Raw genomic sequence first — 19,326 nt, forward strand, 5'->3', positions numbered from 1 at the left:
CTGTGAAACACCTTTCAGTTGTTAAGATAGATGAAGCATGGATTTGGCATGAATGAGCTTCTTAGGGATTTGGTCATGTTTTATAGTCATGTTTTGTAGTGTTGTCATGAGTGACTTGTTTGGAGAAGGCATGAATGCACGTAGTAGTAGATTGCGCCGCTCTCCTCGCAAGATCTTGCGAGCACACCTGAGTGAAAGCTTCACTTTGGAATGAAAGAACTTGGTCTGTCACTATTATAAACACTAAGTACATTTTAGTTCACACCTACAAAATATATTATGTATGTTAAATATGTAATACTGTCTTAAAAGTCACTTACAGACAATGTTTCAACAATATTCCATGGTTCCTGTTAGTCATTGTTTTCTTCTTGACGAGCAGACTGGGCACATTTGCTGTCTAATTTGGACACCTAAAACTAGGCCACTAGATTTGCAGTGTCGGGTCATTATCTTAGATAATACAGCCCTTGTCCTTTTGGGGAAGGTCACAACTTTCTTGCCTGTCTTTTTGGAAGCTCCATGTTATAATATTTTCTGTATAAAATTCCACTAACTACTAAATCAATATGTTTTTAATCTCACAAGTTGTATCAGCCATTCAACCACTAGGCAGTGCACCAAGACAACAAATGTAGCCGTACATCAAGATGGTCTCTGCATACGAGTGTTTAAATGCAGCAACAGTTAAAATAACCCTGTGTTATGTCAGGTTCACTTTGCAATAATTTTACTTCATTTTTGTTACTCTATTGTAAGTGGAAATGATGCCACGTGTGGCATCCTGTTTTTTTTTTTTTTTGGGCGGTCTATCTCCTGTGGTCGTCATTGCAACACTGTGTGTATCTGCAAGAAAGGTCTGTGTGTAAAATGGTAGAGCATACATTGGTTTCAGCAGAGCTCAAAGACAGATATTTTAAGTCAAACTATTTTTAGTGTACATACCCGACTTGGTTGATTTTTTTTTCCCCCCTAGCCCTAGAAGGAACACAGTCTAATTTGTATAATAAAGGTGTAAAAAAAAGTCCATCAATCCATTTATTCAATCAATTTATTCTAAATATGTGTTACATGCCGCATTCCAGAAACCAGGAGTCCATGCAGTCCAACCTAACCCAATGAGGAAATTTACTATAAGCATTTGACCTACATTCCCACTCTGAAAGTTCGCAAGAAATACGATACATTATTCATTGAAATGTCTGTCAAAGCAGCAAACTATCTTTGAAAGGGAGCATTTGGATTTGGATGTTATTTGAGTGTTGTGGCCAGCGAGTGCATTTCCGTGCTCCTCAGAGTGCATGTTGACGTACCTTGTTGTGTGATGTGAGCGCAGAAAGCAAAGCTGGGCCCGGCCAAGAAAGCCACCACTGAGACAGATGGCAGCCCATCCAGCCAGCTGCCATTCAACAGATTGGACCAGGTCAAACTCGGTGACTTCACTTTCTTGGCTGTACTTGGGAAAGGCAGCTTTGGCAAGGTAAACTGGAAGGTTTTTTTTCCCTAGTTCCTCATGGCATAAGACATTAAAAGTCATCTTCAGCAAGGAAGTAATCTGATGTTCCATTGATGACTTTTTTTTTGTGCGACTGAAGGTCATGCTGGCAGAGATGAAGACCACGGAAGATCTATATGCAATAAAGATCCTAAAAAAGGACGTGGTGATTCAGGACGATGATGTTGAATGCACCATGGTTGAGAAGCGAGTTCTCGCCCAGCAGGAGAAACCGCCCTTCCTCACGCAGCTACACTCGTGCTTCCAGACTGTGGTGGGTACAATGCTTGGAGCTCAATGTCACCTTAGAATAGGTTGCTCTGAGCTAAACAGAGGATACAGTACGTCTGACAAGTACAACTGGAAGACCATCAGTGAGGGTATATACAAGCACAGTTTGTATGCAAAACACGGAATTGCACATTGGAGCCCTCAGGAAAAAGAACAGACTACACAAACTGAGAGCACAAAGTGACATGACAAAGTGACTATTTAAAAATGTTTTGTTCCCTCCCACTGCACATATGCACACTCAACCCGTAGAGGCCAAACAAAGACTTTCACTCGAGGGCCTAATATGAACAAGAACAGTTCTGTGGCATTTTAAATGATAAAGGCATTTGGCCACCAACCATGTATGCTATGAATTAATGCAGCGTACAACAACAACAAACTGTCTACATGATTTACTGTGAGACCGCAACAGGATAACTCAGGTTCATTTGTGTGTTTCCCTGCTGCTAGGCAGAATGTGTATTGTGAACAATAATAATAAATCCAAGTTTCCTTCAAGGGAAAATTAACCCAAAGATTTTTCTTACAATAATACTGAATTTTCTGTGCATTTGCCCACCAGTGTCAACGCGACATTCTGATTAACTTTGCATTTGTGGAATATGATTAAGCAGAAAAATCTGACCATCTCAGTGGCTGGCCATTTTTGCCACTTTTTTAATCCACTTTTTTCATTTCGTTGATTTGATTGTGCACAGGATCGTCTGTACTTTGTCATGGAGTACGTGAATGGAGGAGACCTCATGTATCACATCCAACAAGTGGGCAAGTTCAAGGAACCGCAAGCAGTGTAAGAAAAGCCCCCTTTTGTAAAAATACATTTTGAGCTTTTGCTGTCCTATTTTTTTCCGCCTTGGACAATTTGTTGGAGTAATCTCAAGAGAGACACTTTTTGGCATGACCTGCATTGTACCTTGTGGAAATATGTTGTTGTAATTGCAGGTTCTATGCAGCAGAGATCGCTGTTGGTCTCTTCTTCCTTCACAGTAAAGGAATCATCTACAGGTAAACATTTCTGCAAATGATAATTATAGTGCGAGCTACATGTCAAATGGATTACTGCTGAAGGGGATTGTAGTTCTGTAAAAGCAATATTTTGAATATAGTCAGTAAACTAGGACAGGCATCGATATCCATGTTCTGAAACTTATTCAATAATGAAGAAAAAATGAGAGATTGTTGGTATTTATTATTTATGTGTTTCTTCAGAGATCTGAAGTTGGACAACGTGATGCTTGACAGTGAAGGACACATTAAGATTGCTGACTTTGGCATGTGTAAAGAGAACATGTTAGATGGAGTGACCACTCGAACCTTCTGTGGTACTCCAGACTATATCGCCCCTGAGGTAAGCTTTGAACTTGGAAGAAGTGTGTATGTTCTCTCATGTGTTTGTGTGTGTGCATGGCCTGATGAGGAGGTCACTTATGTGTCAGCCTTACGAACCATGTTAAGGCCATTGCCTCAGGACATGTGTGCGTGTAGAAACGCACACACACACGCACACGCACACACACACACACGTGCTTTCTAATGATGTAAGCACTGCAGTCAGGCAGACACCCATTGTGTCCACTGTGAAGCACAGTGTGGGGTGTCTGCTTGTCCTCAACAAACCGCTGATGCCCAAATGCTGCTTTGGTCCATGCACAACCATCATCATCAAACACACCGATGACTCATAACTTGTATTTGACCTTAACTGGCAAGTGGAAAATATGGTGGCCAGGGTGGAAAGTACATGAGTGGAAATATGGTCTTCAATGCAAAGGAGGTAGGTTCTAATGTGTGATGAAAATAGAAGTACAGACTAGAGTCATTCTCAAGATGTTGTCTCACTAAGCAGAACAGTGCTATCCAAAGTTGAGGTGTGCATTACTGTAAACATGAAGTGATGTCATGTTTTCCTTCTTTAGTCCAGTTGAGACTGAATGAATGAGAATGAATGAAAGAATTTCTCCAAATAATGACCATACTTGATTGTTAAAATAGTTGTCCTTTAATTTGATAATTGATTAGTTGTCAATTAATCGATTGATTTGACAGCTGTAATTGTCTGAACATTTCGCACAAGATTTATTTTTGAATCATTAAAACCTTTATATAATTTTTTGTTAGTTTATTACTTCAATTAAAATTATTCCTTGGGCCATATTGCCCAGCCTGACTTCAAAGGGCACTGTTATCTGCCTGAGCACGCTGTTATGCATTTTTTGTAAATTAGCCCCAACCTTAGGTAAGAGTGGGGTTAATTAAATAACAATCAGCCTCACACGATTCCCTTCAACATGGCTGAGCCATGATCCAGAGCCCCATTCTTGCAATGGCCATTTAGTGTTCCTGTATTTCATCAAATTGCTTCCACCTGACATTTCAGAAGGTTCTGTAAAAGTTCTGAAAGACACACTTGACACCCTACATGAATATTTTCTTCCCCTCCCCCCAAAAACATCAAATGAAGAGCAGTTTTGATGTTTTTGGCATCCTACTATGAAAAGTTATTTTTACATAGCAGTATCTAAAAAACTGTTACACCCGTAGCCTTTAATGTTTTGTAGCGTATATATATCTGTTACCGATAGCCTCCAGAAATGGAATTACAGGGTGTGTCCGAACTTCTCCCAAAATGTGGCTTGTCCAAATTAGCAAATATGAAGAGCGGCTGAAGTCCCAGTTTTGCAGGCAAAAATAACTTCTAGCCTTTCTGCCTCTGGTGTCAGCCTAAACATTCACCAAAATACGCTTTCTGTTGGATGATTACTTTCACAAACAGTGCTTTAAATTGACCGGTAACGTCTCAATGTTTTGCATGAGGCACGCATGTAGGAGTACAAACAGAAGTGGTAATAATGTGTTGAAGCGACGTACGAAAAAAAAAAAAAGGACTGCTGCATTGTGAAGTCTGCCTCCCCGTCGTTACGGGTTCCAGTTTGGGCGAGGGCGATTTTGTTGATGGAGAGAATCCCCTGTGTCTCCCTACTGCAGTCAGTGGACATAAACAGGAATGAACAACACCAACTGAGCTTTGCCCGTTAAAAGAATCTTCCATTGCAGCAAATGGGCGTTGTGTTTCAGTATGGTGGCAGGTGGGGTGCTCGGATCTGTGGAGATGATCGGAGAGTTAGCGGCCGCTCACCATGCTCTGGTGCACTTTTGTGTTTTTTTTTGTTTGTTTTTTTTTAAATGTCCTAAAAGAGACACATGCTTGTTCAGCCTCTGTAGTACAGTTAGAAGATTACTGTGCATGGGAAAGAAAGGTAGGCAAGGTTTTTTAAACACATTTCATACAATTCAACACATTTTTTGGGTTAAAATAATGAATCACCCAATTAGGCCCATTTTTTAGGTTAAATTAATGACTCTCCCAATTTGGGTTATATTTGACCCAATTTTTGGCGAGTGAATAGATTCAATATGACGTCCGTCCAGCCTTTGCAGTTATAGCAGTTTCAAATCTTCTGGGAAGGCTACCAACAAGGTCTAGAAGTGTGTTAATGGGATTTTTGACCATTCTTCCAGAAGTGCATTTGTGAGGTCACGCACTTATATTGGACGAGAAGGCCTGGATCTCAGTCCCCGCTTGAATTCATCCTAAATGTATTATTTCGGTTTGAGGTCAGGACTCCGTGCAGAGCAGACTCAATTTCATCCACACCAAACTTTGTCATCCATGTATTTATGGGCATTGCTTTGTGCACTGGTGCATAGTTGTGAACATGCAATTGTTTAAAATCTCTTAATTCACTGAATGCTTCAGAGTGTTCGTTCACACACTTGCATGACAAGGCCAGACTAAAAAAATCCTTGCAAATAGTGAGGGTCAACTGGAAATATGTTGTTTAAAAGTAAATTAAAAGATATAAAGATAAGGTAAATACTTCCTTTTTGACCCCCTATATAACATAATATAGCATTTTTCCTTAAGTTGCATGAAATTAATGGATTTTTTCTATGCTCTTTTTACCATTTGTTCACAGGATATTACTTTTGTATAGAACACATAAGATGCACTAAAAATAAATAAACAATTCCAACACAAATATCCAGACAAAGGAAAATGCCACAATCAACATTTTTGTACAACCTCTTTTCAAGAAGTGCAGTGAAGTGCAAAGAATTAACCAGAATAAAATAGTGCTGTATTTTGACACAGGGTCTCACCCACGTAATGATATACATGACAGAAGACGTTAAATAACTCACAAAAAAAGTCATGACATGTCAATGACATCGGCGCTATGTGCTAACTGCTGAGGTGTAAATTTAAAAAGAAATACAAGACTGATTGTTTATCATACAAAAGAGACCAAAACTGAATTGTCTGGTAATGGCCCAGATGGTGACTTATCCATTGTGAATCTCTTCAGGGCGATCGAAGGGTTTTACCTGCACTGAGACTTACGGTAGCCCTTTTATGCTTTATTTTTTTTCCTTTATTCACGCTTTATTTTTTTAAGATAGTATTGTAATATAGATGCCAAAAAATTGCAATTATTTGAAACATGCTTACATTTATTCAAATTTGTGTCCATTATGAGTTAGTTGCCTCCTGTCCGTTGGGGAGTTGTTATAGATTTTCTTTGCGGTCAGAATGAGATGTTGTCTACATGGAGCCAAGACAACACGCTGTGACTGCTCACAGTCAGACTGACACTAATGCTCCAGCCACTGGAAGCACAGCAGGGATGGGAACGACTGCTGCCTTCGCCCAGCTGTGAGGGAATGGACACATAGAATACCACACAAACACACACAAATGCACATACACTACAGTTTTATACACGCATTTTTGTAAGTGTTAACTAGTGTACTTCCCAACATATTATAAAAGTTTTGGCAGACGAATGACCTCAAGTGTGTCACTGCTTATTTTCACTCTATAGAATGGAAAATACCACAGAGGTCGTCACATACAAGCAAGTATTTTGCAATTATTTTTTACAGCCTATATCACAGTATATTTTGAGGGAATCAACCATTTACTCCAAAGTCCACAAGGATTTAAATTGATTGGATGATGTGGCTTTTTTTTTTCTCGACATCGTGAATTGAGGTTTAGCCCATCACAGGGCAACCGTAATGCTGAGTCAACAATCATTTGACAATTTCAGAGAGAGAAAAAATATCAAAATACTAAAAAAGTGTGCTTCAATCTGAACTCATTACAAAATATAAGGTTGAATCTGTCTGTCTGGAGCACAAAACACAAGCACGAATCATTCATCAATGACCACCACCATGATTTTTATGGGTTTTTTTTTCCCAGATACTTGTTGTCTTATACACTATTAGTTTCCACAAAACTTGGAGAAGCTCAAGAAAGACTCAATTTAAACATGTGGATTTATTTGGTGCAAGTTTTCGCTTCTTACGCTCCCACTCAAAAACTTGAAAAAACAAAAAAAACAAAACAAAAAGCAATTAAAATACTCACCATTACCTTTTGAAAATGAACAATTGATAAATGAGAGTAAAATATGCAAAGATTTCAAGAATTTCATATCAAACACATTTTTTTTAAACTTCAGTAAATGGCTCCTTAAGTTTTGCAGTTTTCAATGTGTGAATAATTAATGAGCAAAATAAAGTTTTAGGTGCTACAGCTTTGTAGCAGTTGGTGGGGGTCCACCTACCAATCTTGTTTGAAAAAAAAAAAAAGAAATCCTCACTTTCTTTTGCTCGTCAGTAAACACATGGACACGCACGCACACATGTAGTTGTCGCTCTGTTTAGCCTGACCTATATAAGTAGCCTGCTATTGGTAGCTCCTGTCTGGGAGGAATGATTGCACTAATGTACATTTACACCTCAATGACTTTCACTCTAAAAGTGACGGAGAGAAAGAGCGAATCCTGTCAACAAAACGAGCCAGTGTAAAAGCTATAACTTGTGAGTGAAAAAGCTGCCGAAGCAGCCGGACGATGAAGGCGGAAAGGAGGGAGAAAAAGCGGTCTAATGATGACTCAGTGACATTTCCCAAATGCATTTGAGACTATTGAGCTGTCTGTTGCGGCCCATTTCCCTCTGTGGCCTTGTTGACCCAAGCACACGGCTTCATCTTGGGGGGAAAAAAAGCACAGTGTGCTGTCAAGATGATGAAGTACAAATTTAGCCTTTTTCCTTTATTCTATTTTTACTCCATTTTCTGGCCACTTCTTCAGTTGCACGCGAATAATCTAGCGATACCATTAGCATAAGCATGAGCAAGAACGTGTACATTTTTGGCGCATCATTTCTTTCGTATCATCCTTTATACTATTTTTAGCAAAAAATTCACCTTACTGAATGTGTGTCATAAAGTGATGAGCAGGAGTATGAAACTAATTTTGCAAGATAATTTAAGTCTTGTCGTTTAATTTTGAGTTTTCGTCTATGGTTGTTCACTTTAGCTTGTTCTGTTTTGCAACATAAAGCTGCTTTACATTAACACATATGTAAATGTACATTAAAATTGAGGATAAGATCTTGAATGTAATACTATAGCGGTCTGTTTTCACATTACATTCCTGTCTTTAAATTTTTACCTTAGAGATCTGTACTATATATGTTCTTGTTCATCTATTTATTTATTTATTGTTTGTATTACTTTTGAAATTTGACAAGTTTTGGACAGACATAATTTTTTTTTAATTTTATACAAAAACAAATTGTTATCAAAGTGTATGAAAATAAAATATTAGTAGACAGAAAATAAAATATTAGTAGACAATTAGTAGTCGACGGTTGCTATGGAATTTTTTCATCCAAATGTTACCTTGAATAATAGCGTCACATTTGTTTCAACTCGAAACAACTTAATTTCGGGTAACTGCCTCCTTCAAGTTCACAACAACAACAACAACAACAACAACAACAACTGAAGTCCTCGCTTTCCAAACACTCTCTAACCATACAAAAAATAACACTGCTCCCTAGCAGTATGGCATGGGAAGTTGGTTCTTAAAATCCCTAGGGTCTCACAAGAATCTCACAAGAAATAATTATGGCTTAAATAAAATAAAAATCTATCTATCTATCTATCTATCTATCTATCTATCTATCTATCTATCTATCTATCTATCTATCTATCTATCTATCTATCTATCTATCTATCTATCTATCTATCTATCTATCTATCTATCTATCTATCTATCTATCTATCTATCTATCTATCTATCTATCTATCTATATCTATCTATCTATCTCTCTTTCTCTCTTTCTCTCTTTCTCTCTTTCTCTCTTTGTCTCTCTCTCTCTCTCTATCTATCTATCTATCTCCATACATAAGCATCTTTTTGTGAAAACTCATCACATTTTGTTGGGGTATTTAAGTATGGAAAAGCAAAGATTTCAACCCAGAATATTTTTGAAATAGTAGCTGCTTTATCTTTAAATAAATCCACCCAAACCAGATACATCAAGAATGATGATTATTTCATGCATTTTCAAACCTAAGCACGCCTGATGGATGCTGCTTTTTCTCTGCGCTGCACAGCATCCTCAAAGGAAACCTTAACATCGGCAAGGCATTTACCACAATGCAGGGAATTCTAAATTGTTTTCATATGAAGCACAGAGGTGGTCTGGGTTGCTTTGTGCGCCAGCGTCTGCATGTGTCTGTGTGTGTTGTTGTAAAGAGAGTAGCCTGGAATAGCTAGTAGTCTGATCCAAAACTGTCATGTAGTATTAGGCCTAATGGGAGAGCAATGTCTACAGCAACACACATACATGCACACACACACGCACAGGCTTGCCAACATATTCAAAGAGAGAAGAACAGGTACACAAATAAGCCCAGACAGAAATTCATTTAGATGTACAGAATATTCTAAACATTTGTAAAAAGCAATGACTTATACAGTACATGAACATAAAAGATGATTGTACAAAGTGACTTGGCGTTATGCGCACACATGCACACACACTTATTTGCGGTAGTGAATCAGCAGTGTTGGCCAGGGGCTTTCATTCAATAAAGTAAGGAGGGGGAAAAAAATGAAACAGGATAAAAGCGCCCAATGTCCGGCCCGGGTGGCATATGTCCTTTCACATTGCTATCTGTTTTGCTCGCAACCTGGCTGATGGACAGAACACTTATTTGACTTATTTATCATTTTCCTTCGTCACTGAAAAACGGAAAACACAGTGGCATTACGTAAAGGCCACCATGGCTGAATTTTTAAAATGTCTGCTGGTGGTGTTGCTGTCAAGAACCGAGCGGAATTTAATATGTGGGGGTAAAATTGGAAAAACAAAAAAGAAATACATGAATATTACAGTACGTCAAGAGTGTCAAAAGTATTTTACATGACAAGAATTCTCATCTGTGGCATTGAACGAGGTATTTTTATTTTATTTATTTAGTTTTTTTCATTATTTACGAATGTCCTAAAAATTGGAAAATTAATACCTTGGTCATCTCCATTATGAATTTATATTGATGGAATTTTTTGGTAAATTAAAAATGTTATAGAAAACTAACAAAATAAAATTGTTGGCATTAGGCCATCTTTTGTCCCAATTTAATACATGTGATTTTTATAATGTTAATATTTATATTAGTAATATATATTTATATGTTTCTATTTTTTTAAGTACACACAGTCAGTCCACGTGTTAAGTGTTATATTTATTAGTTCTCAAAATCTAAGTGTTGAAAATTGCTTGCTCTTTTTGACGAAGCAATGTTGGGCTTCAGCAAAGCATAGTCAAAAGTGACTATTTTGGAAGTGCATACGTTCTGACTTTGACTATAATTTAAACACAATATACTATTCCTTTTGTCCATCACAGCTTTGCACATCTTGGCAATTTCTCATGATGTGGATGATACTTTATGATGTGGAATGAGTTTCGGTTCACTACTGTGCATTTTCAAGAGTGAATTTGCTTGAGTTTCTTGATCTTTTATTGGTTGTGAGACATTCAATGGTAGTGAGAATTTGAAGGTGTTTCTAAACTTATGGCTGGTACTCCTTTAAAGTTTTGTTCTTTTCATAAATGCATTATAATAGTGACAGTTAGCACCTGGAACATTTATTTTTACTTAATACATTTCTGTCCATGTTCGATAGATAACAGACAGTACATTTTTGTCCATCTTCCTAGTATTAATCCATCTCCAGTTCCATTTTACCTCCCTAACAATATTTCCATGTCTTTTTATTTTTATAATCCAAAATGCCAGTGTTACACACAGTCCCACTCTTTTGCTGCTCCTGACCTGATGTTTCCTAAAGCCTCCAGAGCTTAATGTGCACAGTTTTTTTGTTTTTTTTCAGGAGACCGTAGGGGTCAATTCACAACGACAGAGTTCAAAGCATGTGACATATTTCGGTGGGTCCTAAATGACACACTGTCTTGTTTTGGCTTACTTCCCATCGTCATACTGTCAACTTGCAGCACATCAGCACAGGATTAAGTAACCTTCCTCTCCTAATTAATCATGTAGCATGTAGCAGTGCTACAAATGTGCTGTTATCATTAATGTTTTGGGGCGTCTACAATATAACATAAAACAACTATTTTACCAGTTATATCACACACAGCATTTGCTGTGTGTTCTTTCTCATATTATACATTGGCACAGTCTTGTATGACAATAGCCTATGTTGACTTTGCTTGTAGCAATCAGGAATTTCATCATGATTTCTCTCAGCTTGCAGTCTTTGACCTGCTAGCAAATTAAAAGCATGGAGGAAAAGACAAAAAAAGTGTACCTCAGCTTTCTCGTAGTTCACCAAAGACAAAATCCGGGATTAAGCTGAAGAGCGTTCTTCCCAGTGTTCTTCCCAGGCTACCACTTTGATCCACGGATGCACAATATGTGTGTAAAAAAAACAAACAAAAAAAAAAAGTTACCGTATAGCTCCAAGTACAAGTCGACCTCGCTTTTATGTTGACACCCCCCCTTTTTAGTTCAACTTGAGTGAATTTACAAAAACGGGATTATAAATCTACCCCTGATTTTAGTGGTTACATACTGTAGATCATGGCTGTTAAAATATAATTATTTTATAATGTGTGTGTTATTAAATGATGAAATTATGATACTTTTAGAGAGAAATACAGTACTTCCAAAATACGCGTCTGTCTTTTAAGTTGGCGGTGTCCAGGTTTGATGCTAATGCCTAATTGCTTCCATTTCTATGTTATGGATGTCAATCATCTCATTTGTGGACATTTCCTTGTAAATGACTTCATAGTATGCAGTGCAAGTATTATATTTTCAATTAACTTTGACAATCAAAGAACATCATACACCAGCAACCAATGTGTTAAAAAAACAGCTTTTAGTTTTAAAAATTATGCTCGCTTCTTTTTTTTTCGGGGGGGAAACTTAATTTCTTAGTTCATGCAAAAATAAGCACCTCAGCCTTACTGAGCAGAGCGAAGCAGACTGCTGAGGCGAGTTCATCCTGAGTAGGTGTGATAGCACGAAGTCTCTTCCACAACTTTTGCATTCCGACAGGCAGCCTTTGAGCGTGATGAGTTACAAAAACCTCATTTTCATGGTCTGCAGAGCGCAGGCATTTAGGGAAGCTTTTGCACATTTGGTCAAGAGTCATGCAATGTTATTTACTTGGAGAAGAAACTTGCGGTCCAAGCTAAACTGTATACTCATGCAGAGTTTATTTTTATTCAGAAGAGGCAGTAAGCGATATGATTAAATAATGTGTGCATTTTCTCCCCTTCTCCCTGGGACAGTCACATTCAGATATTGTAGTCTGTGTGTAGGTGTGAATGTGCAGGTGTTTGTTTACACTTTTCAACCTATGAGCATACATGTGTGTACTTTGGGCTCCCTTGAGCTAGGCAGAGGTCAGGGGGACCACCACACCCGTAATAATAGTAGTATTAGCAAATATACTTGTTCATGCCAATATTGTCAATTCTTTTGTGTTTGTGTGTGTGTAGTACGTGTGTGTGTGCGTGTGTGACAAGGAATGTCCTTGAACTGTAAAGGTTAGTTGTTACTCATCAAGAGTGAATGGAAAATCCTGAGTGTATTATTTTGTTTTTGGTGTGGGGGGAGGGGAGGGGGGTCAACATTCAGGAGACCTCCATGTTTGTTTATGTGTGTTTCATTGCACCCCATGTAAACAGAGGAGATGGTTAACAATCAGAGTAGTTGCGTTTTTCAATCAAATTTCATCCATCCATCCGTTTTACCTCAAGATGAAAGATGACGACACCCTGTCACTCACAGGTCATATATTTAGACAGGGAGACAACTCCTACACCAGAGATGCTCAATGCATTGATTGCGGTTGACCAGTTGATCATGAAGGTAGTATTGGTAGATTGCATGACAAGAAAAAAAGTAGATTGTGGTAGATTGGCTCCTGGAAAGGTAAATCTTGGGGCAAAAAAGTTTCAGCACCCCTGCCCTGCCTACACCATCAGTGACGCTAACCCAGGCCAACCACTACCTTTCTCCAAAATTTGGAAAATGCAAAAGAACTTCGGAACTAAATGTTGCCTCAAGGTGGATGTTTGTAATGTATGCTTCATTTTTGATTTTTAATGATAATAAATGTCTGAGTCATATTTTTCTTTGTTGCACCACAGATCATTGCATATCAGCCGTACGGACGCTCTGTAGACTGGTGGGCATATGGAGTGCTTCTATATGAAATGTTAGCTGGACAGGTGAGTATCTTACACACTTGCATACAGATACTTGCTTCGAGCTCAGCGCTCGCTTGACTCACAAGTTTGGGTTGTTCCGTGATCACACTGAACTCAAAATGCTTCACTAATGAAATGAATGGATAAACCATTATTTTTGTTTTAGCCCCACTGAAAACAACCATAAAATTGAATACTGTATCTCTTGCCTACATGAATGTCGTAAATGAATAAGATAACAGTTTGTGCATTCGGTGTTTGTGTTTTCAATGCACATGGGAATATAGTACACACATTTGAGATTAAAAAAACAAAACAAGCATTTTATATCTAAGTAACTCAGTAAGTTGTTGTTTTATATTCCATTGCAGATGACAAATATAGGCCTGGGAGTATTTTTAGATGCAATTTGTCTACATGTGTTTCTGCACCTTTTGAGCTCAAAATTTACTCACAACTCAAGACAAATAACAGTCAGGTGATGGCTTGTCTTTCAAGAAACTGCTTATTGTATTTTCAACACATTTGACTAAATCTGAATTTTATTCAATTAACCTAACGTTTTACCTGAAGTGTCCCCAGCCTCTGAGCGCATGAGAAACTGGGTAAAGAGGTCATGACGCAGACAGGTTATCGCTCACAAGCCTAGTGGAGTGTAAACGACAAATAATTCATTTCGTGAACTGTTGAGACATTCGCATTAGAGTTACTGATGATAGCCGCCCAGCGAGGAAGGCACAATGCTGGGTCATCCATTACCTTTGCAAGGTCTTCTGTGAGAAGTGTCTTTGCAACAATTTTTCCCTTTTTTGGATGCCAATAACTTCTGACCTTTACTCTCTAACTAGTAAGAAAATCTGCAAATGTTGCATACCTTCATCTGGGGAAAATGAATGTCTTAGGGAAATGGTCGAGTACTTTTATGTACATTCTGAACTTCTCCACACCAGTGTTATGGTGTGCGAATAAACAATAAATGGCGTAGACTGGGATGATTTGGCATGGCAAAAACATACACAAACAACCCAGGCTAAACTAAGGCTCCTCCCACACATACAGAGACTGTAGTGTCTCATTCGAGGTGTATCACTTCTAAAACTACCTAGACACTCCCTACAGTGTTATTAATCGTACCATCTGTTAGGTTATTATATAAAAAACACAAAATCAATTGAAATTATTAGTAATTAACTGCGGATAGATCCTACAGATATAAGAATTGGTAAATTTGTAACTAGCAAACACTGACTAGGTGGTTATTCAGCATACTGCATTTTGGCTCAATTAATTCAAGAGGGCAGGGCACTCTGGTTCAGTGCTTGTTTCATGTCCTCCTGTGTGCTTTGGAAAATGGACACAAAGTTGATACAGAAGAGCCTTTGTTGCTAGTAGAATAGTAGTGTACTTCATTTAACCTACATTACTTAAAGAGGCAATAATTTCTTCCATAGAAAGGACCATATTCATGATGGTACTTTAAATAATAAGTCTACTTCTAACCCAATGTGGTCATTTTTTGTTTGTATGTAAGAAAAAAATAATAAAAATCCCTAATTTCTCTCCTGCTACACGGCACCACTGACCAAAAGCTTATTTGTGGTTTCCCAACTGCAACCACCTATTCATCCATCATGTAATAATGGCTGGAACGCCAACTTTCACTAACCTCCCATCCTTCTGTCGCAGCCTCCTTTTGATGGAGAGGATGAAGACGAATTGTTCCAGTCCATTATGGAGCACAACGTGTCCTACCCAAAGTCCCTGTCTAAAGAGGCCGTTTCCATCTGCAAAGGGGTGAGTGAAATCTTCGATACCGGCATCTTTCGAATTTTGTCTTTTGTGTGGTCAGTCGTGTGGTGAATCCATTTGCTGTACATAAAAAAGTTAATGCGACGTGGCTTCCCTTTGACAAGCACCATCAGTCGCCATGCTCTAACAGTGTGGTTTCAATCAACACTCTATTTTAGAAGTAAAATTTAACTATGAGAAAGTCCGCCTTTTCTACATTAGTCCTTTTTTAGTCTGGAATCAGAATTGATGTTCCGTAAACTTATTAATTATGATTAATGATTAATTTTATGTAAACGTGCATGTCTGTCACAGGATTTATTTAGACAACCTTGTGTGCATGTGAGACTACTGGGTCTCTGTGAAGGGAATCATATATTAGGTTGTTATCATTATGTTCTTAGTTCATTGTTACCCATTTATGCAATCCTAGTTCATCTTGACCCTGTCCTTAGATAGAACTGTTGACGCACGAAAGTGTGAGCCGGGACCTTGGCCCAGCTGCCGGTGGCGCCCGGCTGGCTCTTTTGTTGTGTCTTGTAATCTGCTATGCTTCTATTCAATAAAAGCCGGGGGGAACGGCTGGGCAAGTGGAAAACTGGCGTTGGAAGACCCACGAGTTACATTTGCTCAAGCTTTTTTTCCCTGCGCCGGCGTAGAAAAGTCAATCTTGGCTGGTCTGAGTTACTCTTTTTGCTGTTTAAGCAGCTAGGCTTGTCCTAGTCTTCTTTTCTGAGATTTCTCTGACAGTCTCTTGGGCATAGAGAACAGTTCAGTTAGTTAAAACAAGTCATGCACACAGTATGCTAGAACATTGTGTCTTGTCAATGTCAGCAACAACAGTTCAAACAAGTTCTTATGGGAGGACACAACATGAAAACTGATTTGAGTAGTTATCTAAATTGCAGATATGTGAGAATAAATTCAGCACAGCCAAGCCATCCTGCTCCAGTTAACCCAAAGCTTTGAAAAAATGCATAGTCAGATTAAGTATTTTAGTATTTCTAATTTTAGTGGAGGAGTTTGCATGTTTGCATTATTATTACACAACTGTAAATGTTTGTCTCTTTTACAGTTTGTAAATGCATGTGGACATTTCTGTATGGTGACTGGCATTGTAAACAAAAAACTGTAATTTCTCATCTCTCCTGTTATATTTGTTTGCAAGAAACAGTAATGAAGTTTTGAAGCATGTTTAATTATTGAGTCAAACAAACGCATCAAAAATATATTTAACTAAATCCAATCCTTTCTTTTAACCAGTGTGTTATATTCAAGTGTCAGAAACAGCAATTACGTGTCTGGGTCAATATTTACTTAGAGGTTTGCTCAATTATCCAAAAGAGTAAAAAACAAAACAAAAAAAATATAACTTCTTGCAATTCTTTGTTCTCTCTTAGGTTTAGCAGTAGCATATGTCGGTCATTTTGATTTTTTTGCTAAATTATTAAGAAAAATGTCAGAAATCTTAAAATGCACACACAAACGTATGCACATAGGCTTTTTTTGTTTTTAAAACAGATCTATATGTTATACATAACTAGCCAAACAGAGGTTGTGTACCAAAAAAATATTGCGACATTCAAATAAGTCAGTTACAATATACAGTCACATACTGTATAATGTGCATTTTTTTGTAATATTATGAGTAGAAAAAACATATTTCTATGGTGAGCTTTCAAAACCTGCCCTTTGAATTCCTGCAATGCAAAATGTAATGCTATCTGATCAACGTCATCTATGTATATCCTGCATGTTGCGCAATACACTGCATTTTAAGTAGGTCACAAGGATAATTATTTATCTTAATAAAGGGGTATTTCTTTGAGGTTGTGCTTTTTAAATACTTTCATAGTGGGTAAGTTTAAAGACAAATAAGCTACAATTTACATTCATGCACACATGAACATTTGTTATTGCTAAATTTGCATTCGCCGTAATGGTAAAAGTCATTTTAATATAGTTTAATTGTTTCGAAAATAGTTCTCTGAATAGTTACAAAATTGCCATCAAAATAATGCAATGTGCATACCAATTAAAGCGATTACATTTCAAGCAAAGCGGTCCAATGACTTTTTGAAGGTGTTAAATTTGCAGCTGGATGTTTTCCTACTTTCTGGCATCCTTAACAACCTAAAATCTGCAAATGACTCATACTTGTTAATTTGGTTCTCAGCAGCTGTGGGATGCTACAGTAATTGGCGTTTGACCTAGCTCTCTCTCAATCTCAATTTTGAGCAATTTCACTTGTTTTGAAATTTACCGTGTTACATTTGAACTTTGCCCTTTCATTTGACTTGCTGTTGTTGCAAAAGCAGTATTACAATTATTCAGAATTTCTGAGAAACTAAAAAATATGAGTATGTATCAGTCAGTTACATTTCTATGTTTAATTATTGTTTGATTACTCTAACACAATGCTTTTTCAACATAAACATTTAATAAAAATGAATATAGAAACTCTTGCTGAAAGAGACAAATAATAGTAATCTTATAATACTGTAATACTAGTCTTTTATGACTAGGAAGTCCTTTCCAACATTTCTTCTCTTTTATAAATACATATGTGCCAGTTAGCTGTGCATAATTAAACAAGCAGATTTTTTAAATTTTATATTCCTATGGATACTTTTTAATTTGTTTTCTTTTTAGGTCCAGTCAAATGAGTAAAAGTGGCTGCAGTTGTCCAACATCAAAACAAGCAGAGAAGGGCAAAAAAAAAAAAAAAAAATCACAATTATGTCACTTATTTTTGAAACCTTCTGCTGACCCAGAAAAGCAGTGGATGCACATTAAGAAACACATCAGTGACAAAAATACTGGACAGGGAGTTTAAAAAAAAAAAAAAGAAAACACATCCTCTCCTTTTGAATAGAACGCTGATGTAAGATTGCTATTGTGGTCCATTTGTTTTGACTTCATATCCACTTTGTTGCTCTGGCCGTTAAATAGCTAATGACCAAGCATCCATCCAAACGTCTGGGCTGCGGCCTTGAAGGAGAGAGGGATGTCAGAGAACATGCTTTCTTCAGACGTATTGACTGGGAACGCCTTAAAAACAAGGAAATACAGCCACCCTTCAAGCCCAAACTGGTAAGTCATGTGCACATATGTACGTACGTTACATCTTGGGATGGATGGATAGATGGATGGATGAATTACCCCAACAGAATGTGATGAGTTTTCACAAAATGATGCTAATGGATGGATGGATGGTCTATTCATTACTGTGCTGTGAAATGCATCACAACCAAAGCAAAGAGGAACCTGTTGACTGTCTAAAGTTCTTTTTCAGCTGTCTACACAAATTTATTGCTCACACATTGTGCACACATGCTTCAAATATGTTGCATCTGCTGTCACCGTGTTAAATTTGTATTTTTCTGTATTTTCCTCTTGATGCTTGATCTCAGTAGGCCTTTCAAAGTTTTAGTTTCACAAACTGCAATTTACACTCTTGAACATGATTTTGCATTTGCTGTATTCTCAGCAAGTCATATAGATATTACTATCTTTATTCATTCATGAAAATGATGTTAAAAATAAATTATTGATATTAAAGAAAAAGTTACAGTGAATGCAGCAAAGGCCAACCATTGTTTGACTTCTGACAAGATAATGATTGTACACTTTTCAATCTTAATATACCAATACAAACCCGAAAATAATTCCAATAGAAAACCCATGAGTTCTTCTAGCTAGCGGCTAATTTATGCTAGCTGCTGGGCTTAAAGCTGGCAATACTCTCCGCACAATAAAATATCAGTGTAATAGGGTCGTTTCTTTGGTGCCCTTAATTAGCGATTGCAAATCATGGAAACAACATCCTATTGTTCATTTTGAGACTATTGAAAGCAACGGTTACCGACAGGCAGATGACAACTCTGCGATAAAAAGAAAAAAACTAGTCAAATGAATTATTCACCGTGACACGCTGCCGGGAAAAACTTCCAAATAAAAGTCTTCCAATGCACCTATGCCTAATATATTACTTTGTGAGGTAAGCTTTATTTAGAAGTACGCATTCTCACCACATTTCCAGCATGTTTAACAATTGTTGTTTTGAAATTGCTCTGATGTGTTCACTCGTAAGAAAAAATATCTCCAGAATTATTTTGAACCGTCATACTCAAATTACT

At 37.5% G+C, this 19,326-nt stretch overlaps 1 protein-coding gene across 2 annotated transcripts in view; it reads left to right on the forward strand.

The window, feature by feature from the left end:
- Positions 1–19,326, forward strand: part of prkcaa (protein kinase C, alpha, a) — a 102,491-nt gene that overhangs the window by 72,111 nt on the left and 11,054 nt on the right. For both annotated transcript variants that reach the window (XM_088419134.1, XM_088419133.1), the window contains 8 exons: positions 1,337–1,480; positions 1,596–1,769; positions 2,488–2,579; positions 2,732–2,794; positions 2,999–3,137; positions 13,340–13,420; positions 15,086–15,193; positions 18,140–18,280. In XM_088419134.1, the coding sequence (XP_088275260.1) occupies positions 1,337–1,480; positions 1,596–1,769; positions 2,488–2,579; positions 2,732–2,794; positions 2,999–3,137; positions 13,340–13,420; positions 15,086–15,193; positions 18,140–18,280 (942 nt within the window). The remainder of the gene's footprint in view (positions 1–1,336; positions 1,481–1,595; positions 1,770–2,487; positions 2,580–2,731; positions 2,795–2,998; positions 3,138–13,339; positions 13,421–15,085; positions 15,194–18,139; positions 18,281–19,326) is intronic.

Source organism: Hippichthys cyanospilos, chromosome 7 (assembly GCF_059441005.1).
Source record: "Hippichthys cyanospilos isolate Australia breed blue-spotted pipefish chromosome 7, RoL_Hcya_1.0, whole genome shotgun sequence".
In the NCBI taxonomy this organism is placed as follows: Eukaryota; Metazoa; Chordata; class Actinopteri; order Syngnathiformes; family Syngnathidae; genus Hippichthys; species Hippichthys cyanospilos.